The sequence below is a fragment of the Equus quagga genome, chromosome 1, assembly GCF_021613505.1.
Source record: "Equus quagga isolate Etosha38 chromosome 1, UCLA_HA_Equagga_1.0, whole genome shotgun sequence".
NCBI lineage: Eukaryota > Metazoa > Chordata > Mammalia > Perissodactyla > Equidae > Equus > Equus quagga.
Window position 1 is genome coordinate 119152357 of NC_060267.1, and position 24517 is coordinate 119176873.

Consider the following 24517-nt stretch of genomic DNA (forward strand, 5'->3'; position numbering starts at 1 on the left):
CACCCTTGCAAGCAATTTTGTGCCGACTCTGAAAAAGAGCAGGCCCAAATCCTTCAACATGAGTTTCATGGCACTCGTTTAGGTTTTTCCAGATGGTATTTTCCTCACTCTCTTAAAGTTATTTAATTTATGTATCAGCTACCATCAAAAATGTTCCAAACAGTCCGGTTAATTCATTTCTTTCAGGACGACACACACACGCACACTCACTCCCTCATTCTGGTCATGTAAGCATTTGCTTATAGAAGCAAAAGCAGAGACTGCTCGGTAAAACACTGGTCCCTTCAGGCGAAGGCAGATAAAGCCCCAATGAGCATAACCAACAATACCCTTTACACAATATTACTCAAAACCCCCAACCCCCAACACACACAAGCTATGCTCACACACAAAACAGCCATTATGAAGAGAAACCACCAACTAAAGGCGAGTTTTATGCATCTAACTGCATAGGAGGTTTCCTTCCAATCTGGGTGAAGCATCAGCCAAGTGGCTGCTTCAGCAACCCCAAAGGTGGGTGTGCTGTTCCCAGATTTTCTTCCCCAACTTGGATTCAGTCTTGACACAGGCCTGAAGGAAACACGCTTTCAGTTGAAGCAAGTACCAGCCCCTGGCCCCCAGAAGCAAAGATCACACCGCCTGACTCCTGATTCAGCTGCCCCTCTTCATTCGCCCTGATTTCTGGACCCACTGCCCCTCTGCCGGCCAGGCCCATTCACCCAGGCCCTACCCACGGCCAGGGGCAGGCAGGAAGGTTGGAGATGGGTGCAGAAGCACTGCTGAGCCTTCCACTGACAGCCTTATCTTATCTCACAACTGAGAGGGGTGGAAATACATCCCTCTCTACTACTACAGCCTCAAATGACCATCTCCCTCTTAGTAAACATTGGGAATGTCCGGAGTGGCCACAGAACACAAAGGAAGATCCCCAACCCACTCCGAAAGATAAGTGGGAGTGAAGGTAACACAGGAAGTGGGCACTAGAGGTGGTGGGGCGCCAGACCAGCGAGTGTCTTCACTCCTTCCCCAAAAAGTTTTTGAAGTCCCCAGCGAACTAAACACGTGTCGCTGCCAAACAGGAGACACGCCCGAAACCCTCCAGTCCCAAAGCTTTTTCCCCTCCCGTGAAGGCCTGGATTTGAATGGGACGCCATCGCCCGGGGAGTTCAACCTGCACCAGGAGGCACGCCCACTCGCCGCCCCCGGCCCCGCCCGTGCCCGGGTGCAGCCATCGCGAAGGTGAGAGGCGGGGCGCCGGGAAACCTCACCTGGAGGCGGCCAGGGGCGGGTTTTCCCAGAGGGATCGCACTCCTAAGAGGCGACAACAGACAAGCTAATCGCTTCCCTTGAACGTTGCGCCTCAATCCACCCCAAGCTCTCCCTCTCCAAGTGATCAGCCCGCTGGGATCTTCAGAAAAGGGGTTCACTAGAAACTCTTCTTTTCCTGCTTTCCACCGGGGCAGCGTCCCGGCTCGGCGCTGCTCCTCCCCACCTCCGCGCCGGGTCGCTCCCCAGCCCCCACCCGGTCTCAGCAGCTGGTATCCCAAACCGAGGGTCCCCTCGCCTGGGCGGGCCGTCCCGGGCTGCCCGCTGCGCCCCCGAAACGCGCTTGGGCGGAGCCCTCCAGAGGCGCACCAGCCAGGCGGGCGCGGCCCCCAGCTGCGGGGGGCAGTTCGCCCTCTGCCCCGGGGCAAGGGCACGGGGTCCTTGTCCCAGAGCCCGGCCAACCGGCTTTCCACGCCCCAAGGTGCGAGGCGCGGGGTCCCCCGGCCGTCCGCCGCGCCTCCCTCCAGCTGTCACCACTCACCTGCTCTTCAGGGGTTGACTTTTGAGTTCGTAATAGGTTTTGGGCTCTTCGTGAAACTCCTCCCCGACTTCGAAATCCGGCACGATCCCCGATTCCGACTGCATGGCTCCCGCTTCCCGGCCTTCTACTGCTGGAAAGTGCGAACAGAGCCCGGGGGCGGAGGGAAGGTGGTCAGGCCTGGGTCCCCCGAGCGGTGCGCCCCCGCGCAGTGCCGAGCTCAGCCCCTCGCCCGCGCGCGGCCGCCAGCCCCAGCGCGGTGAGTTTACACTCGCACCCGGGTGGGAGGGGCCGGCGGCCGCGCGCTGCCTGGGATCTGTAGTTCGATCCGGGCGGGGCATTCCCGGCTCGCCGGGGGAGCAGCTCCTGCGAAAACTACAGCTCCCAGAAGGCCAGGCGGGGGTTGAAGCAACGTGGTGGACACCGCTAGTGCAACTCCTGTTCGGATTCATTGTCAATGTCAGCAGCTCCTCTCGCTCCTCTCTCCCGGCTTGCTTCAAGGGTATGGACTTGGCTATTTAATATTAATAAGAAGGACTCAGCCCTGCTCTCCTATCGTCACCCCTCCGCCCACCTCAGACATTTGCGAGGGCGCGCCAAGTCGTTATTTAAAAAAAAAAACATAGTGCAGGGTTTTGGCACTAGAAAGTTTTAGCCTTCAAGGCTCCCTTAAAATAAAAGGACTTCCTATCAGCCTGCATGCTTCCCAGCGCTGCTGCGACATATCAGCTTGTCCTCGGATTGGAACACAGTGGAGGAACTTTCCTTCACTTTGTCATTAGAATATTATCGTAGAATGTTCTTGTGCGTTTCTTTTCTATAACTAACTCAGACTGGACTTGTAATATGTTATTCACCCAGCTGAGTGGCTCTTTCCCCTTTATCCAATTAGCCACTTCTAATCTAAAGCAGCACAAGAAAGGTTTGATGAATTTAAAAAGGCACAAAGTTACGAAACAGCGTCGTCACTGTCTGCTTTTAATTTCTCAGTTGGCCGGGAGTTCAAACGAGATTGTCCTAACATTTCAGGAGTGGAGTTGTGCGGTACATAAACTGTACAAGTGTCAACATTTGCCTGAGCTTCTCGGCACTCACTTAGGTACCAAAATAACAGGCTCTGGTATGGCTCATTTGTACTTCCAGTCTTTCCCTCTGATTAGTTCCAGTAGGATGTGTTCCTTCTTTTAAAAGAGACTTGAGGCATTAGGGAGGCAGTAGAGAGTTAGAGGGTGGTGTTTAAAGTTACAAGACCCAGAGTTGAAATCCCGAGTCCTTCTCTAAAGCGCTGTGTAATCGTGAGCATGTCACTTGATTCCTAGAAGCCTCGATTTCCTCATCTCTAAAAGAAGAGATTGGCAAACCTGTTTTAGAAGATGTTGCAAGGTCAAATGCAAGAGAAAGTGATTTGTAATCTATAAAAAGGCTGCTCAATGGTCATTCTTTTATTTATTAGATCTTGAAGATATTCCTTGCCGACAACTTTTCATCTATGAGTTTGTCCCTTCAGAAGTCATCAATTAAATGATCATCCTGGGAGAAAACTCTAAGGAGGTTGGATTAATGATTGAGCATCACTCAGACATGGCCATTAGCACTTTTTTCCTCACAATGAAACATTTTCGTTTCACATTAGGTCCATACCATGAAACTGTGATGGAACCTGAACACTCCTGAGGCAAACAGGGATTTGTGCTCACGAATGTGGGATCCCACATTCCTCAATCAAAGGACTGCTGGAAATCAGACGTTAAAGGAAAGAAGTGTTACCTTCTGCCAGAAGGAAGAGGAAAGGTAAGACATGACGGGAACATTCAGTCTAGACTCCTAGTTTCATCTTAGTTCTCAATTGTAGGTGCTTGGAATATGGGAGGAGGGGTTGATCATCATCATAACTCGGGGGTATTACAGGCATTTAAGGGGTACGGGCCGGAGATGCTATGCAAGGACAGACTCTTGTCCAAATATCAGTGGTACCCCCATCTCTATGAACTCTAGAATCTGCATAATCTTTTGGTTTACCAGGAGCTTTTTAATCTGAGCAAAGTGATGGACCTTCTCCCAGAAAATATAGATATAAACAAGATTCTGTGCAAAATTTTCACGTGTTGACCTTTAAAGGCTATCAAGTACTTCACGTTAGAACTGCAGTTGGTAACCTCTTTAGAAGTGTAATGAAACAGTCTATTTCATCATTCATTATATCAAACAGTGACCTGTTAGACCTAAAGGACCAAACTTGAAGGGGAAAAAACCATCAAGAAAGCTAAGACCTCTGAACTTATCTCCAACTAAGGGCACCTTCCAGAGGTATCCCTAGGGTGCAGAGCTCTGCCATGAGGATGCCCTGAAGTACACACAGATAGCTGCTATTTTTTTCCCCTGCATTTTTTCTTCGGGTCTCATCCTACTCTTGCCTCAGGAAAACTTACATTACATATGGCAAGGTTATCAACTACAGTGCCATCAGCGACCCAGTGGGAGTGGATATGTGACCTAATCCTGACCAATCACTGGGCCCATTTCCTTAGCCACAGTGATTCCTTTACGGATGAACGCAGGTCCCTAACATGACTAGAAGTCTTCCTAGGGACTTTTCTGCAAGGGCTACTAGGGAAGACTGTCTGGTTTTTGGAAGCAAAGTGTCAGAAGGAAGGAAACCTAAAACTAACTATGTATGGCCATATAACCAAGCTGATCAAAAACAAGACAGACTGAGGTAAGATCAGCAGTCAAAGAGAAGCAGCAACAAGCAAAACTGAGAAGTAGAAAACTACCATAACATTGTTCCCGTTCCCTGTTCCAACCATACCTGAAGGCAGATATCCTTGGACTTTCCAAAAAGAAAATTTTTGGTTTTTGCTGGAACTCTTTGGTTTAGGCTTTTGTCACTTGCAACCAAAAGTGATTTGAGTAATCACCCTAAGAACCTTCCACTCCTTTAAACAGGCAATTTTCTATGGACTGCCATACTGTTAATCCACGTAACAAAAAGTTGGCCCCCTGATAGATGGACTCTGTAATCCCTCTTCATTACTGAATTGAACCCTAGGAGCAGATACCTCTTCTAAATAAAAGTAATAAAAGTCAAGAGCTCCACACATTTCAACCCAGGACTATGCCTATTAAAAGCACAAAAGCAATTGCTAAAAATTATAATTATTATCATTAATAATATGACCTATATTTAGGTAATAGTTTACTTTTTTACACATGCTTGTCACATGCACCTCTTTTTGAGCTCATAAAAATCCATCAAGGATAGATGGACAATGGTCCCATTTTAATATGCATTGAACGTGGTCTAGTTATGAACATGGCGTGTATTAGGTACCCAGACTACAAGAATGTATCTCACTTCCTTCCTGCCCTCAAGAGGCTCACAGTCCAGGAGTTGAGTCAAGGCTTGTAACACAGTGAGAAACCACACATAAGTCAGCAAATGCTAAGCAGCAGATAATTGATGTATGCGTGTACTTTCATATCCATTTAGCTCAGCGACTATTTATGGAGCAACTAGTCTGTGCCAGCCACATTGTGTGCTAGATATGGGGGAAATAGCAGTGATGAGCCATGTATATTCCCTGCACTCAGGACATGGTCCCTGCCTTTTTAGGAATAGGAATGAAAATGATTTAATGGATAAATAGAGTGACAGAGAGGTACACGCTACAAATGTCTGAGAAAGGAGCAACGACTGAGGCCAGGGACAGGGATGAAGGATTCTTGGGGGAGATGTGACTAAGCTAATCTTCAAAAAAATTTAAAAAAAGAAAGGAAAAATCTAGGGTGTAAAATGTGAAAACTGAATCTAACCAAGCCCCTAGATCTAACTACTAATTGACAGAAAAAAAAAATGAGAGAGGAACAAGTTAATAATACCACAAAGATGCAATCAGACAAACCCAGAAATTGAGAAATTCTACGAGATATTGAGAAATTCTTCAAAAACTAAAGAGCATGAAATAAAGGGGAAGGAGGAACTGCTATAGATTTTTAAAGATTTAAGAGACGTTAGATATGTTAATTACATCTCAATTAAAAAATGAATTGAAAAAGAAGACCTATCACTCTTGTGTAGACTATCTGGAACCTAATTCAAACAAACCTTGTGAAAATTCATTTTGGAGAAAACTGGGAGAGTTTGAACATGGGCTAGAATTGGATGATATTAAAGAATTATTTTATTGGGTGTGGTAGTGGTATTCTGCTTATCCTGTTTTGAGTTCCTATGTGTTAGTTAGACATACCTATAAAGTATTTACGGGTGAGATGATATGATGTCTGGGAGTTGCCATAAAATACTCCATCTCCTGTCTCTGTCCTCAGAAAAGTCTGGGAAAGGAAGGATGAAGCATGAATGATAAAATGTTGAAACTGGCTAATGTGTTATAGAAGTTTACTGTACTACTCTCTCTGCTTTTGTGTATATTTGAAAATTTCCGTGATGAAAAATAAAACAAAAAAAAAGTGAGAGAGAAAAAGAGATACTATCATAATGCTTTGTTTTAAATGGGGTACAAGTTTTGATAAAACTAGATTAAAAGGCATGTTATTCAAGAGAGAAAATGGACGTGAGGAAGATATGGAAGCAGTGTTGCACACAGGACGTTTGGAGGAAAGACTCAACAGAAACTGACTGCAATTGATTCAAACAGAAAAGAACTTCTTATTGACAGTGTACTGAGTAGCAACAGACCCTCAGGAAGGGCAGCAGAACTTGGCACAGAAGCTACACAAGTAGGAACAACTCCAGAATCTATGCAATAGAACTGGACTAGTGAAGGCACCACCAGCACCCCCTCTGTGTCACTAAACATCACAGCTTGCATCCCTGACACTGGACACTGGATGCTGTCCTTGGTTGAAATGCATGGAGCTATTGACTTGTATCACCTTTTTTTAGAAGCGGTATCTACTCCTAGGGCACAATTCATTAATGAAGAGGGGATCCCAGGGGCCATCTATCGGGTGCATAGATGATCGAGGTTTTGTGCCCAAACTCTAACAGCAAGGGACTCTAGCTACCCAAAGACATTCAGTACCCTCTTTCTCTCACTATTGTGGAGACTTACAATAAAAACTATTTTGTAGTCTCCCTGGCAGCAATAAATTCAATTATGTTTACAGAAACCCACAAAGCTTCCCGTGCTCCTTTTTTTAAACATAATCTAATTTAACTTTTGTTTCTCTTATTTGAAATTATTCTAATAAGCACAGGATTGAACAACAATGAGGGTATTCAGTTACCTAAAAAGAAGGTGAAGGGCCGGCCCCATGGCCGAGTGGTTAGGTTCATGCGCTCTGCTTCAGTGGCCCAGGGTTTCGCCAGTTCAGATCCTGGGCACAGACATGGCACGGCTCATCAGGCCATGCTGAGGCGGCATCCCACGTAGCACAACCAGAAGGACCTACAACTAGAATATACAACTATGTACTGGGTGGCATAGGGAAGAAGAAGGAGAAGGAGAAAAGAAGATTGGCAACAGATGTCAGCTCAGATGCCAAACTTTAAAAAAAAAATGAAGGTGAGACAGGCTCAGATGAAGAACAATGTAAATAACAGACAGCATAAAAAAACTGAACAGTAAGTGACTAAAGCATATATTTCCTTCATCACTGTTTATTCTTCTTTTAAAAAATTTCATGAGTAATATGTGTTAATTTTAGAAGAATTGGAAATACTACAATAAACAAAAAGAAAAAAATTGTCTCTAATTGACCCTCCAGAGAGAAATGCTTTCAGTATTGGGTGGGACAGCCACCCAAACTTATTCCTAATGTTACTACACACACACACACACAAACACACACACACACACACAAACACACAATGTTCTCTTCTTCTGTAACCAATTTTTCTTTATATAATATATTTTGAATAGCTTTTCATGTTAAAAATATACTCATCATCATGATTAAGTCTACAGAGTATTCCACATCAAGAGTATATAAAGTGAGTATGAACCACTCCTGGATTTATAGGTAAGCTTTTACAAAACATTTATGAGAAATTGTATGCAAAATGTATGTACATTTTTCTAGAGGGGGAGCCCATATCTCTCCTCAGATTCTCTGAGGATTAAGTAATAATTAAAGAAGGAAAAAAGAGTTGAGTCGCTGGATGGTATGGCTGTGGAAGAGATGGCGTGGCTTACCTAACTATTATGTAACCCATCCCTTCTTGAACATCTTGTTTGTTTCCAATTTTCACTGTTATAAACGGTGCCACAAGTAAATTTAGGAGATTTCAATATGGAGTTTTCAATATGGAGTTTTCAATTTAGCTGTTAAGAAAAACGTGAAAGGCACGAAGTACTGTGATCTCATTGAGTCTCCAAATGTTGAAAAAATGGATGAATGTGCGGCAGTTCAACCATCTGTCCCGAAGGCATTCTCTTAGAGGCATCAAAGAAGAGATCAGAAGCCCGTGGACACTGAAACCCCACCAGCTCAATTAAACAAAGCCTGTCATTGGCTGCCAAACCTAAGACACTGATAGGCAAAAGAAAGGCAGAAAATGGAGAAAATTCATAATAGAAAGTAAGAGAGAGACAGGACAGAATGAGGAAAAAGGAAGAAATTAGGGCAGTGAACTTCTGGTTTTGATTGAGTCAGCCTTCCTTCCTTCTTTCCTCCTTCTCCTCAGGGCACCTCCCTTTGCCTTTGGGGAACTGCCCCACCTCCATCTCAGGTGGTATTGGTACAGCTATCCATCAACAGTACCCAACTCCCTCTGGTCAGAGGAGTCAACTGCTGACCCACGCTAGACCAATAAGCTTCTCTCTCCCAGCAAGCGAAGTCTCCTACAGAGAAACCCTAGGAGGGAAGGCTCTTGGAGCTGAGTCATCCAACAGCAGCCCCCTGCAAAATCAACCCAGGAGTTCCTGCTACAGAGATCCACCAAGGACCCCTGGTTCCTGCCCTCCCCCAGACCTGATCATTCCCGTTTTCCTTCTGATGCCTGGCTACACAATATTCTTCCAATTAATTCCTTCTTCTTGCTTCAGTTAGTGAGAGCCGGTGTCTGTTTTTCGCAACAGTAACAAAATAAATCTTAATGCAGTTAGAATTAGACCCATTGGTACAGTGAGAACATACAGCCCACCTCTTGATTTTTGTAGTTGAAACAAAAGCAAAAGCACACACAGGCCCAATAATGCTAAGATATCTGGCTAAGGACTCACAACTATTAGTGACAGAAGCAGAATCAGACAAAGATCTCTCCTCAATAAAACATAAAATCTTAAGGGCAGAAACGCTGTCATGTTTCACGGTGAGTCCCCCCTCTTTAAAACAGTGAGGGCCACAACAGAGGTGTTCAATAAATGATTGTTGTTAATGTTTTGTCATTGTGGTGGTTGTTTCCTGACTTAAAAACAAGGAGAGGTGTCCAAGATATGCTGTTAAATAAAAAAGCAGGTTGCAAAATACTGTGTATTGTGTGATCCTGCTTTGGCAATTTTGAAATGTACTGTGATATTCATAATTGCACTATCTAGAAAATGATCTGGAATTATCTTCCCCACCCTACCTGTTAAGAGTAGTTATCTCTGGCAGGAGAAGAAATGGACAAATTTTTTGTATGTTTCAGTGTTATTTGAACTTTTCGCAACTTAAACAGATCATTTTTGTGATTAGAAAGTAATTATTTAAATTCAGGAATGGGAAGGAGGGAAAGAAAGAGAGAACAAAGGATGAAAAAGGTATAAAGATAAGAAGGAAGGGAGTAAAAAGAAGGAAATGGAAAGGGATGAGGAGGCAGAAGGGCAATGACACCCCTGGTGATACTGTGCCATGGACTCCTTATTACAGTAATTAGTAGGACTATTCACCAATATTCCATTTTCCTCCTTCCAAGCACATGGTAAGATTGAATTTCCCACACTCTTGAAGTTAGACCTCACTTTGTGTCTTGCTTTGGCCAACGAAACGTGAATGGAAGCAATGCATGCCACATTCAGGCAGAAGCCTTTAAGAGTCAGTGTGTGATTTCTCACATTCTCTTCCCTTGTCTACAGCAATCACTGAGTGGAGACTTCCTTATGACCTGGTCCCTGAGTGAGGATGGCAGGAACATAGCCACCCTTCAACCCGTGATGGACATGGAGCATAAGTGAGAAATAAACCTTTATGTAAGCCACTGAGAGTTAGGGATACAGTGTGCATTTTTGTAATCTCAGCATACCAACTCTACCGTAGGGTATATCTACCCCAGGGCTGGAGGATACAGCATTACAGCATTGTCTCATAAGATCTCTGTTATGAACTGATGTTTGTATGCCCCTCCCCCCCCCATTTCATATGTAGATGCCCTAACCCCATGGGTTGTATGTTTGCAGATGGGGCTTTTGGGAGGTAATTAAGTTTAGATGAAGTTATGAGTGTGTGGGCCTCATGATGGAATTGGTCCCCTTATGAGAAGATACCAGAGAGCACTCTCTTCATCTCTCTCCACCAAGTGAGGACACAGTGAGAAGGTGGCCATCTGCAAGCTACGAAGAGAATCCTCATCAGACTCCAACCATGCTGGCACCCAGATCTTGGACTTCGCAGCCTCCAGAACTAGGAGAAATAAATTTTTGTTGTTTAAGCCACCAAGTCCATGCTATTTCTTTATGGCAGCCTGAGCAGACTAATACAATCTCCTACAGAAAGTTAAGCTGTGTCAATGTTATCTGAAGAGCTCAGGACAATTTCTCCAGCATTGTTCATGCTACTCTTTCTTTCACCCCATGCACCGCCACCACCTCTGCCCCATTTTGTTGAGCCCATACAATTCTATTAGAAGTTACTTGACTATTTCATGATGCTAATGATACTACAGCTACATTTTTCACTCTCTTTTCTATGCAACTGACCCTTATTTTCTCCAAGAAGCCTTCTTGGACTATCTCAACCACCCACATACAAGTCTAATCTAGACCTCCTTCCTAAGGGGCCTAGTCCCACTCAAGGCTTGTCACTTTGCATATTGTTTTTGGTTTTGTTTGGTTGGTTGATTTGGGGGTGGTTTTTTATTTTCAGTTGAAATTTTATTTTAATTTTGGGATAATTATAGATTTACAGAAAAGTTGCAAGGATAGTACAGAGAACTTCCATACCCCACTCACCCAGCTTCCCCTATGTTAACATAGCCGTGGTACATTTGTCAAAACTAAGAAATCAACATAGGTACAATACAATTAATTAAACCGTAGACTTCATTCAGATTTCACCAGTTTTCTCCTTTTTTTGTTCCAGGATCTAATCTAGGATGCCCCATTGCACTTATTCATCAAGTATCTTTAATCTCTTATGCTCTGTGACAGTTTCAAAGTCTTTTTTTTTTAATGACCTTAAAACTTTTGAAGAGTCTTTGTCAGTTATTTTGTAGAATGTCACTAAGTTTGGGTTTTGTCTGCCTTTGTCTCAGAACTAATCTGGGATCATGAGTTTGGGAGAAGAATACCACAAGGCGAGATACCCTTCTCATCACATCATATCAGGAGTATATAATATCAGCATGACTGATCACCGGTGATGTTAAACCTTGATTCTTGGTTACCTGGTATCTGCCGTATTTCTCTACTATATAGTCACTAGTTTTCCCTTTCAATGTTTTTTCTTTGGAAGAGTCACTAAGTCTGGCACACATTCAAGAGGAGGAGAACTAAGCTCCTTCATCCTCTTGGGTGTTCTCTCTCTCTCTCTCTGTCTCAGCTCTGGGGGGAGTCAGCTGCCATGTCATGTAAGCAACCCAGTGGAGAGGGTGATATGGCAATGAACAGAAACCTCCTGCCAACAGCCACATAGTGAGTTTGGAAGTGCATTCTCCAGCCCCAGCCGACATCTTGACTGCACACTCATGAGAGACCCTGAGCCACAAATACCCAGCTGACCTGGTCCCAGATTCCTGATTCTCAGAAACTGTGTGAGCTAATAAATGTTGGACATTTTAAGCTGATATCTTTTGGATAATTTGTTGTACAGCAATAGGTAATGAATTCACTAGGCAATAATTTCACCTCTTTTTCTTTGGCTTTTCTCTCCAAATCTGCTTTGTTCTTTCCTCTCTTTACATGTAATTCCTTTTGAATTTTGTGCCCTTGGCTGAAATTGCTACTTATGTCCTCCCAGGTAACATCTCCTTGGTTCAAGGCACCAGACCACCCTGAGTAGTAGTCTCTCAGTTGTAAATTCTAAGGAGAGAGAAAATTAATGGCCCTGAATGGGTCATGTAACTGACCACTCTGGTCCAATTAATGTGGATGAAGTCAAGCTGTATAAACATAGCTGCCTAAGATCCAATCCTCTCTGAGTATGGAGAGGGGCAATTCTTAGAGGTAGAGGGTTAACATGGGCCAGGTAGACACCCTACCAGTATCCAACTCTACATACCTGACATACTCAAAGGAGAAAAAGATGAGACATGAGTTTCCCACTGGACTCCATATTCAGGAACTGATGGTGAGATGGGAAGTGTGGAGAGTTGGGGGCCCTCATCAGGATCTTCCAAAACAGGCTACACCTACATCCATATGGCTGTAATGACCCCACCTATAAATGGCAGGAAGGATAATATTTTTACAAACAAGGGGTGACCTCAGAGACAAATGTGTGAAATGCAGCAAGTTATGTTACAAACAATACAGTTCACGGCTATGTAATTCCAGTCTCCGCAGAGATTGAGGGATATTTTCAGCCTAAGATCCAGTAGGTCCTTTATTTGTTTGTCGGTAAGGTGATAGCTCGTGCCAGGATTGGTTTAAAAATAAATACACCATGAGTGAACTTGAGGCAAAGCATGAACAAAGGAACAAGTGTCAGGATGAGTTAATAGTAGGCTCAGGAGGAGTTCCCTTAGGGCTTCCAGATGTTGAAGAAGTCTGGCTCACTTTACTAATTGGTGTCCAGCAATAGCAGGATGTTAATGGCCGGTCTTGTTGAGATCTACCTCTCTGCCATGAGGAATCGAATGGCAAAACCTGTGTCCCACCGTAACACTCTACAAGTTGATACAATTTCTGACACTGCACAGATGAACTAAAATTAGCTTTTACAATGTAAGAACAACTTTGGATTTTCAATAGCTTTGATATTTTAATCAAGATGCAATTAAAACACACACATGCAGTATCATATATCAGAGTGAATGGGAAGGTAGTAAAACAACACATAAAATATTTTCCAAAATTCAGAATCCATCACCAAGATAGGTCATGTGCAAACATTTATTTCAATGCTATTTAAAATATCCTTGAGATTAAGGATGCAAAAAGAATCCCTTTCAAGTGCAAAGTTATCTGGTTCAGTTCACGGCTATCCTCCTGCTAATCATTCCCTCCAGATCCGGGAGAGAGGGCTGATCACATTGATAATCAAGATTTGCTAAAACAAAATCAAAAAAGAAAATCTTCTGAGTCATCAGGTTGTAGCTGGAAAACATTAGACGAGAGCTTCAGAGTTCTATGAGTTTAAAAATATCCTTTTTACTTTCAAGCATGTTCTCTTGAATTTGACTATGGAATTTCAGTGCTCCCCTTCTCATAGCTCTTTTCTTTAGAGAGAGAATCACACCCCAAACAGGGGCAATAATACATCTCTATCACCGGAATACTCCTTTACCATCTACAGAGAGTAAACACCCAGGGCATGCCATAGATGACACTGAGCAGCTTATATGCTTGGGCCTTGGCTCCTCATGTGCCATTTTGCTCTCAGCTCCATTCCTCAGGGAACTACTTTCCTCAGGCTCTGTTGCCCCCTGGCTTTCGGGTGGTTCGGCCAGTGGGAGGCATTAGTGCAAGACTGAAGGACAAGAGGAGGGCAGAAGCTGGAGTACTTCTCCATTCTCTGCTTCACAGGGTACCTCTGATGTGGCTTATCTCCTTTGTCACTCCCTTTCTGCAAGATAACCTCTCTCTTCCTGATCCCACTTCCCACCTACAGCCTATTATGATTCCAGCTTCCAGTGGATGGCCCCAAATCCTGGGCTTTGGTAACTTACACCCTTTCTCTCTCCAGTCCTAGGGCTGGTACTAGCTTCCCTCTATTGCTAATCTCATGTCCTCTGTTTCGCTTTCAGCTCTTTCATCACCTGTGTAACCAATTCCCTATATTAAATCCTCTCTGTTTGAGATACCTAGAATAATTGCAGTTTTCTCCTCTAGACCCTGAATGATACAGGGATACAAAACCAACACACACACATTCAGAAGTCAAAAGTAACAAAATTATATGATTAAGTGAGTAAATTGGATAGTGCAAGAAGTGTTTACAGAAGGCAGAAGTCAGAGAAGCCTAGAAATTGAGCTTTCCTATAGTTTATCATGGTTCCCAGTTTGACCTTTCTTCTACATCTTGACCTTTTAGCTTCAGTTTCTCTAAGTAATTGTCTTTTCCTCTTAGTGGTATCCAGTCAAAGCTCTTTCTTTTTTTTTTTTTTGAGGAAGATTAGACCTGAGCTAACTGCTGCCAATCCTCCTCTTTTTTGCTGAGGAAGGCTGGCCCTGAGCTAACATCCATGCCCATCTTCCTCTACTTTCTATGTAGGACACCTACCACAGCATGGTGTGCCAAGTGGTGCCATGTCTGCACCCGGGATCCGAACCGGTGAACCCCGGGCCGCCAAAGCGGAACATGTGAACTTAACCGCTGCACCACTGGGCTGGCCCTTCAAATTTCTGAGGACTTATTAAGCTATGCCATTTTTGACATAGGAGGCTGGTTAGTCTATTCACTGGTTTCCCTCACTTATGGTCCAGTCAGCCTTGGCCCCGAAAGGACTGAACACACCAACAATGATAGCTGACATTAACTGAACGTTAATCTTGTGGTAAGGAACCTTTACTCAGTTACCTCATTTATTTTACAAAACAACTTCATAAGGTAGGTGCCATTATTATCTCCATTTTTAAGACAGGGGATTTAAGGCCTAGGAATTAAATATTCTCTCTCTGAACATGTTGTCTACTACTACACCTTCCATGAGGATTGCATCTTCAGTGGCCTTGTTCCTCCTAGAATACCTGGGGATTGAAGGTTCCAGTAGATATTGAGAAGAATGGAGGAGCCATAGGAGGGAGCCAGGCTATGGAAGGTCTCGTGAATCAGGGCCAGGAGGTACCATTAAACACCCATTAGATTCTCCATTAAGGGAATGATATTAATATAAAGCATAACCTTTGTAGTTAGTGGCAATTGATTCAGTTTGAATTTTTTATAAGAAAAGCCTTGGCCTACTTCTAGGGGGATCCAAAGACCTTCTCTTGTTTAAAATGAACACAGTATCAATATTGTGTTCACAGTCCCCAAACCAGCACTATTATTTGAAGCCTATTTATAATTCCTATCATTTAAAAATAAACAGAGTTGCTGGATTTTGAAACTGATTAATCACACCCACCCAAAGTAAACGTCATTACTATCCACGTCCACATAAAATGTGTAGAAAAACAATTTGAGTTTTTACTGCATGCCCTAACCACAGCCCAATGCATATTATGCTGAAAAAGAGTAAACACCTAATTCTCACACAGAGTGATGAATAAGATTGTCTTCCTGTGCAGATACCTGCTAAGGTTTTTGGTTTTTTTTTAATTGCACCTGTTCAGAGTAAAGACCTCTGGGGTTTTGAAAGAGTCAGCAAAAAGCAAAATTGAGTCCACAGTCCACAATCTCTCCCTCCCCCCACCCCCTCATCCACTTACACAGGTATATGCCTCGACTTGACTCGTGTTGGAAGGCAGAAAATGCGAACTTGCACATCTACCCAGGGATGGGGATCTGATCTGGAGAATGAAAGATGAAATGAAGAATTTAAAGAGTACAGCCCGGTGAGACCAGCAGCCTCTTGTCAACCCCAGCTGTGCAGAACTACGGGCAGCACAGTGAAGCAGATAAAGGAGGAGGAAGCCACGCAGCCACTGCTGACATTAACCCTTCGGAGTCCTGGCAGCGCCTTTAGCAGAGCATTCCTGCAGAAGGATGGGGTCCAAGGTTGGAAAATAGAAAAGCATGCTTTCATATTTGATGTGTATCAAAAAACATGAGAAAATGTGTCTCTCCTTCCCCCATAAACAGCAAGTCTTGTCAAAGTGTCAGGGGTCAATTTGAGCATCCCTTGTGTAGAATTTGAATGCAATAATATGCCATTTCATACCATGAAGAGGAATTCTGAGAAAAGGTCAAAAGTCCATCTGAATCTGATTTAGTTTAAAATTCAAATTCATTTCCTTAATTTCCAAAATTCATGGTGTTATGAACAGAATACTCTTGGAAAAATCTAGGCTTATCTCCAACTCTGCAACTTTGGGTACATTATTTGATCTCGGTTTATAAATAAAATGGACATATTAATCCTTGACTTACAGGATTAAATTTTCAGTCAGCGTGTGCTGGTATGCATCAATATGGCTGTACCAAATGTTAAAATATTTAGATATTTATGCAGTGGTTGGTACAGAGCTGTATCCTTTGACCTCGTGCCTGATAGCTGTCCTCTAACTGCTGTCCTAGCCAGCCTGGCTCATTTCTCAGAAACCCCTGGCCTGGACCTAAGCCTCTCTACCAGCTAAGGAGTTAAAACGTGACCCTGCAGAGGGCCCCTGAGACCCTGCTCCACGGCCAAGGCCAGGGTGGGCTCTGACTGGTCAGGTGCTCACGCCAATACTGGTTATTAAGTATTTCGAACATCACCTTTACAGAGATGAATTAGCTTCATGCAACAGGACGTGCTTTAGAAATCATTATTCACTCCACACATGCTAAGTACTGTCCTAGAGAAAAGCTGCTTGTTGTGCAACCTCACACAAGAGTATTTGCTACGTCAGAAGAATAACTTGGATTTCTAACTTCCAGTCCAGTGTCATCTATGGATCAAGTATTTTCTATTTTGCAAAATAAAATAACACACAGTCCTTGCCTTCCAGAGGCCTAGTGTAGTCGAGTGACTAGTTTGGAAAGGGGACGCAGGAGCCCATCTGAAAGAGCTCCCAGTGGCTAAAGCGGAACAATGTGAGCGAGAAAACAAGTAGCGACAGCATTGGATTATAACCCCCTCCCCCAAAAATATTTATGTGACCATACCTTATAAATAAATTATAGAATAGATAAATCAGTGGGGGAGAAGAAACGCATCTGCGTTATAGAAGAATTCCAAATAAAATACGTTGACATTTTCCGAGTAGTATTTTGACCTCCCTTTTGGAGGAATTCTCCATTATTTGTAATCGTGGGGCTGATGGAAAGGATGGCGCTTCCCAGAAGCTGCCTCTCGCTTCTGTTTCCTATCACAGAAACAGAGGAGGAGGTCAAATCTTGCCCTCACCCCAACATACACGTGAATATGAGGCCTGTCTCATGGTTTGAATCTCACATGCATGATGCAAAAATGGCAGAAAGCTTTGAAGGTTGAAAATTTGGTGGCGTCTTAACCAGACCAAAGCTACAGTTCGTGCTGCCAAGCTTTGAGATATCCTTGCTTTCTCTTTTTCAAGCCCGCTTCCCTAACCTGCATTCAACTCTCTAAGCCCTTGATATCCTTCCAATTGCTTCCCTTTGTACTTAAGATAGCTCATGTCCATGTTTGTTCGTTGCAACCAAGAAGCTGACAGATGAAGATCTTTTATTCATGTTTATCCATCCAGCAAGCACAGTTGTTCTCAAACAGTAATGTGTCTCAGAATCACTGGGAGCGCTTGCTGTAGATGCCCCACTCCCATAGAGTTTGTTCGGTAGGTCTGAGGTGGTGCCCAGGAATCTGCCTTGCAAACATCAAAAAGCACAATGTAGTCATTTGCTGGTCTTGATTGCTATGCTTTGAGCACTAGATATATGATTCACTGACCTAGCCTCTGTGCCTAGTACAGAGCCTGGCACATATAGGATCTCAGGAAAACACTTTTAGACATGATGTTCATCCTCAGTCCCACCAGAGCTCCCAGGCAAATGCAAAGCAACCTTCACTTTTGATACAAAGATTAATCCCCTCCATTTTAATAATAAACAATATAATCCCAGAATTCAGAGTCTACTAGACTACATCAATAAGATACTATACAAAAATTCATTCTTATGGTCAAATTAGTTTGAAAAATGCTCTATACCAGCACAGTCCAATAGAAATAGAATGCAAGCCATGTATGTAATTTTAAGTTTTCTGGTAGTCACATTAGAAAAGGTAAAAAGAAATAGGTGAAATTAATTTTAATAATATATTCATTTAGTCCAATATATCTCAAATCATTTCAAGATGTAATCAATATAAAACACTGATTAATGAGATGTTTTACTTTTTTTCTGTACCACACTATTTTACACTTTCAGCATATTTCAATTCAGACCAGCCATGTGCCAAGGGCTCAAAAGCCATGTGACAAATGGCTACCAATTGTTCAGCACAGCTCTATATAGAAAATATCTCTCTTAGGGCTGCACAAAACAGATTAGCGCACTAAAGGCCCTCAGAAATTCTATCCTAAGAAGATCTGCTTAACTATCTTTACCTCAGAATTCCTCAAACCTGTTTGACCAGGGAGCACGCACACACACAAACACACATACACACTGATTTTGGAACACCTGTTTAAATCCCACAGAGTTAGTCCTTGTGAAAACATTTGTTTAAAAATCACTTTTGTAAGACCAATTCAAAAGCAAATCACTACTTTTATATCAACATATACAGCAGAATCTAGATAACATGGTGAGGGTGTGTCGGTGAGGGAACGTATGTATGTGGGGGTATGGGTGGTGTCTGAGAGCAGTGTGGGTGTGTATGGGTGAGGGTGTGCAGGGGTGAGGGGGTCTGGGCTGCCTGTGATGGTGTATGCACAGGCTGGAAACTGTCAATAGAATTTTTTTAAAGCAAAACTGAAATATGTTAGCTTTTCCCTCGTAAGAGTCTCCAAGGTAAAATATTATTTGATTTATCTCCTCAAGAAAATTACATTCTTTAGATGAAAACTTTAAATTTTTAATATATTTTTTTCTTAACTCTAAAGATGAACTAAAGAACAACTGCTTGGGGAAACTAGGATTTGTAGCATGATTTTCTTTCTGCTTTTGCAGCTGTGATAAAACTAAAATTAGTATAGTTAAGGCTAACGGGGGGACATTTCAGGAGTTACACATTTGACAAAAATAATAATTAAGAAGCATATACTGAACTTCCTTATATGTAATGGTTAGAATGATACAATATCTTCAGGAGCTGAGTTTCTGCCCAATGTTCCTTCTTATTTTTAGTATTTAAACAAAAAGCTCCAAAGGACTACCACTTCTCAGACAAATCTTGAATCATCTTCTTAAATGCAGAATGTTATTACCTCAATTGTTTTTCTACTACAATAGAGTTAGGAATACATTCCAAAGGAAACGTGATGAAACAACTCCCAGGGGAGAGAAAGACTTTGCATTTCCATTAGGTGTATGCCCTTAGCTCAGTATATACGGTGGGAATGTGGCCAAGCAGGTCCCTGAGATGTTCATTAGCGCTAATGGGAGGGAGGTGGCTAAAGCACGTCATACATGTGCAGCTTTTGAAGAGTTAGAATGTTCGAGGAGGCCAATTAGCGTCTGAGTGATCAACACTTTTAGTATTTGTCATTTGGAGACCACTTCTTTTTCAGAGACTGTCTTCCTGTCATTTTTAGTTGGTCTTCACACCACCTTTTTGAAAGCAGAATGTGTCTCTACAGATGGATAAAATGGTAGATTATTTTACTATAATTACCCGGCTAGCTAGCGGAAAGATCCAAAAGGTCATCAAGTCCTTTCGGTATTCCTTTCAGATTCAGAAGGTGGATTTTGAAAAAAACGTGTAGTGTCATTAAGTAACCAATGGCAGAGTCGTTTGGACTTCGCTCTAGAAATTTGATGACAAAGATGACTCTTCTGCCAAGTACTTTGATTGATCACTGGAGTCTAGATTTGGTGGAGACCGCTGCTGGCAACATGAGGTTGGACTAGATAAAGCATATGATGGGACACAAAAGAACAGATCAAGCCAAGTGTTCATGTTCTGATATGGCCTCATGACTCATGGTGCGACCTCAAATAACTTCTCTAACACGGCTTTCTTATCTGTTCAATGGGTAACAAATTCATACTTCACAGAGTATTGAAGCTTCGTTAGTATACATAAACCAAATTTGGTATCATCCTGGTGTTGTTTATTGCTCAGATATTCAGATTTGGAAGCAGGGAAAGACACAACTCATCACATACTGAGTTAGAGGACAGAGAATCTTCAGCATTTTTTAAGTACCTCAAACCAAGATGGCTGTTTATAGTCTTATGTGTTTGACAATTACGTCAATGACATTAGCCATTAGTGGGAATCAACTATAACAGATATGTCTAAATGACCAATCTTTGTCCTAAATGGAACAAATGATACTTTTCGATAATCTAAGTGATTAGCCTTGTGTAGTTCTGTAGACATGATGACACAAATGAGTTCCAAATAGGAAGCTTTTTATGTCGTGAGTTTGGGGGGAAACAGTAACTAGACTCTAAAAATATATTATCTAACATTGGAAACAAATCTCTGTTACTTTGATGGCATAGCAGATGAAGTAACAGACTTTTAGGGGCTATTTTGAACAAATGTCTCTTTTTAAAGTGAAGAGTGTTGCTCATTTTTTTGTTTTTTGGGTGTCTGTGTGTGTGTGTTTGCAGTGTACACTGGCTGAATTTGCTTATGCTACAACTCCACCATAAGCACCTGGAGGTCAAGAAATGTGTTCCCACTGCACAGGAATAAGTACTTAGTGGGAGCTTATTAATGGTTTTTGTTGTTAGTACAGTAATTAATCATAACTTCTAATGTAATTACTGATTAGAACAGCTTTGTCTGCGCCATCGAAGAGAACAGAAATATGTCGGGTCAGTGCTCTGCAGTCCTTGACAAATACATAGAAGGATTCCTATCAGAGTCTTCCTAGCTTTTGATTCTGATTCCTTCCCTCATCTCATTGCCCAAATTCAGGCTAAGAATATTCCTATCCTACTCTCCCTATGCAGATCTGGCCATCACGAGCCTGTTGAGAAGCAGATACCAACAACCTCGTCTGTCTGCTACTTCCTCAAGTCGGGTCTGGCTCACACTCCAATTCTTCAACCTTCCCTGGTGACTCTATGGTCACACCTGTGATTTCAAGTATCTAGTTCCAAAGGCCAGGATGAAACCTGCTTAGCTGTCTTCATTTGCCACGGTGGGATGTGGTGGTCGTGGGAATGCGAACCAGAGAGCTCCAACTGCAGGAGAATTATTGATGAATCCCCAACTGCTGTGCTCTGAAGTACATCACCGTGCTTGGGCTGAGGCCACACTTCCCCTGGCCAATGGCTGAGCATAGCAGGGAGACTGGGAGGCACAGAACTCCTCTGACGGGTGACTTTGGCTTGACGACTCCCTGTTGGCCTTGCCAAAGTTTTCTTACAACTGCACGTACAAGTTCCCTCCCTCCTTCACTGGGGACAGATTTGCAATGAGGTCTGAAAGCTCTTCCAGCCCCTCCATTGTCTCTCATGGCCACTTCCCCTAATAAACTCTTAACATTTAGTCCTGTCTTGTCATCTGTTTCTGAAAGGACTCAAGCTAGCATACGGAAAGTGGCCTTCTATACTAAGGAGGGCAAGATGTATATGGGGATGCCAATCCTATGAGGTGTTCTGGAACTGCAAGAGCCCTCAGAGTTGTCCCACTGTCCAAATGGTATGGTTCTTAGATGGTATGGTCCTTGTGTTGAGAAGAATTCTGAAGTCACAGGGTTTTAGTAAATGTGTTGCCATTCCTCTTTTCTATGCCCATGATAGATATTGCTAATTGATCATACCTATGTATGAAACAGGGCAGTGCTGAGTTAGCACATCTGCCATGGGTACAAGTGGTTATAATAGAATGGATGCCAGGCACTTGCCTTTATATTTCAAACCCGTCAGCAGAACCTAAATGTGAAAGTGGTATATTATGATACTTTGATTTTAGGAAGCTCAGTCCTTTACCGGGATTCCTCTGTCAAGTTTTCCTAGCAGCTCCCAGGGAATGCTTGCATGTTCTGTGAATCTTTGCTGGGTGATGCATGCCATCCCTACCAGTCATTCAGCTTTGTATCTTTCCACCTTCCACTTGCCACTATCACTACACTGCAGTCCATTTTCTACCATTTCTGAATTTTTTAATTAAATAAGTTGAAAAGAATTTAATCAAAGAAATGCATGCACATGTCTTTAAAAGTCTAACATAATTAACAAGACAAGAAATAACAAGTGTTGGAGACAATGTGAAGAAAAGGGAACCCTCATACGCTGCTGATGGGGATGCAAACCGGTACAGCCACTATGGAAAATAGTGTGGAGATTTCTCAAAAAATTAAAAATACAAATACCGTATGATCCAGCTATTCCACCACTGAGTGTTTATCCAAAGAACATGAAATCAATAATTCAAAAAAATTAATTCATGCACCCCTACGTTCATTCCAGCATTATTCACAACAGCCAAACTGTGGAAGCAACACAAGTGCCCAACACCAAATGGATGGATAAAGAAGATGTGTGTATTCACACACACACACACACACACATACACACACACACAATGGAATACTACTCAGCCATAAAAAAGGCAAAATCATGCCATTTGCAACAACATGGACGGACCTTGAGCGTATTATGCTAAGTGAAATAAGCCAAACAGAGAAAGACAAATATGTGGAAGATAAACAAGCACATAGATAAGGAAAACAGATTCTTGGTTAGTAGAGGGGAAGGATCTGGAGGCAAGGCAAAGGAGTAAGGAGATACGTATGTACGATGATGGATAAAAACTAGGCTATTGGTGGTGAACACAATACAGTCTATACAGAAACTGAAATATAATAATGAATAATGTATACCTGAAATTTATACAATGTTATAAGCTAATATGATCCCAATAAAATAATTTTTTTAAAAAAATAAGGCTCATGGGAAAAACTATAATGCTATCTTTGCTAGAGAAAGATGTTCTAGTATAGTGGTTCTCAAATGTGAATGTGCATCAGGATCCCTGGAGAGCTTGTTGGAACTCAGATTTCTAGCCACAGAGTTTCCAATTCACATAGGTCTGTGTTGGGTCGCAGGAACTTCCCAAGTGATGCTGGTGCTACTGGTACTGGTCCAAAGGTCACACATTGAGAACTATTGTTCTAGAAGACAGTGATTCGCAAACATTAACAGGCACACAAATCACGTGCGGAATCTTATTAACATTCAGACTATGATACAGTAGGTCAGGGGTCGGGTGTAAGAATTCTGCATTTCTAACAAGCTCCCAGATGGTGTTGATACTGCCGGTCTGCAGACCACGTCCGGAGTAACAAAGTGCTAGCGCTGTCTTGTCCAATATGGTGACTAATAACCACGTGTTATTACTGATGAGCACTTAAAATGTGGCTAGTCTGAATTGAGAAGTGCTTAAAAGTGTAAAATACACACTGGATTTAGAAGATTTAGTATGAAAAATGTAAACAATCCCAGTAATTTTTTAAGTTGATTACATATTAAAATGTTAATACTTTAGATGTATTGGGTTAAATAAAATAGCAATTACTCAAAAGCTAAAATTAAAAAAATAATAAAAAATGTCTATCATAGTACTTAAAGGTTTATAGCGAAAAATAGTTATTCCTTATACTATTGTTCGTGTCTGCTCCCCAGAAGAAACCTTCCCTGTTAACTCTTCTAGCTACATTCCCTAATATTTACTTCTACATTTCTAAAATTTTGCATGTATTGCTATTTCATCATCAGTTTGAGAAGGTATCCACTGACTTCGCTACATAAGGACTTAGTTCATTGCCATCACCCAGCATTTTCCTTTTTCTCAACACTTCGCCATAGTCCTACGTTTTACTAAATCAATAGTCAATGTTACGTTGTTATGATTGTGCAAATATTATACAACTCACTAGAATTATGCCTCTTTTTGTGTTCAAACATATATTTCTGCTGGAGTTAGTAGTTCCTTTCTTTATTGTTGTTATTCATTTTCTTGGTGCCTAGAGCCTTCCCTGCTGAGTGCTCTGTCCTGATCCTATCTGGGCTGAGTCTTCTCTTAGCTGGCTGCAAGGCTGCATTCCTGGGGCTGTCTATTTGCCAATCTTCTGGATAACAACCCATATTTTCCTACACCTCGCATCTCCCTCTAACTTCGTTTACCCTTTTGTTTTGGTAGACTGTCTATACTCAGTCTGCTGCTGTTTTTCCCTGTATTATTTTACTCCAGTATTTTCTAGAGAAAGATGTCAATTTATTGAGTACTTGCCCATATGAAAATGTCTTTATGCCATCCTTGCATTTATTTAGATGGTTATATATTTCTAGGATGAAATATATAGTCTAGGATTAAATCAAAATCTAGGATGAAAATATTTTCCCCTCATATTTAAAAGGCACTTTTCTAGATTCCAACGTTGCTGCTGAGAATCTAATGCCATTTTGTTTCCAGTGTCTTTTCAGTTGTCCTTTTGTTTTTCCTCCCTGGAAACTTTTAGAATCTTATATTTTATCCTCTGAGCTCTGAAATGTCACCACAATATGCCTTGATATGGTCTCAGTTTGGGTTCAGAGATAGAGATAGTTGTACAGAAAGCTTATTGGGGACTGCTCTTGAAAACAACACGTGTAAAAGATAAGGAAAGCAGGAGTGGGCAGAAGGAGAAGTTGAACTGTGAGGCAGTTGCAACA

General features: G+C 42.2%; 1 protein-coding gene and 1 long non-coding RNA gene across 10 annotated transcripts in view; one reads left to right on the plus strand and one right to left on the minus strand.

Annotated features, from left to right (window-relative positions):
• Positions 1 to 2271, minus strand: part of MITF (melanocyte inducing transcription factor) — a 209671-nt gene extending 207400 nt beyond the window's left edge. For all 6 annotated transcript variants that reach the window (XM_046669226.1, XM_046669208.1, XM_046669239.1 and 3 more), the window contains exon 1: positions 1808 to 2271. In XM_046669226.1, coding sequence (XP_046525182.1) covers positions 1808 to 2256 — 449 coding nt within the window. In that variant the 5' untranslated portion in view covers positions 2257 to 2271. The remainder of the gene's footprint in view (positions 1 to 1807) is intronic.
• On the plus strand, positions 1017 to 10386 carry LOC124243589 (uncharacterized). Of its 4 annotated transcripts, XR_006889722.1 has the most exons (4): positions 1017 to 1239; positions 3438 to 3595; positions 9823 to 9936; positions 10264 to 10386. It is a non-coding gene; the product is annotated as an uncharacterized LOC124243589 (long non-coding RNA). The 4 variants fall into 4 exon arrangements; XR_006889720.1 differs by having other exon boundaries at positions 1019 to 1239; positions 9823 to 10374; XR_006889721.1 differs by lacking the exon at positions 1017 to 1239 and adding an exon at positions 2202 to 2306 and having other exon boundaries at positions 9823 to 10367.
• The last annotated feature ends 14131 nt before the right edge of the window (positions 10387 to 24517 follow it).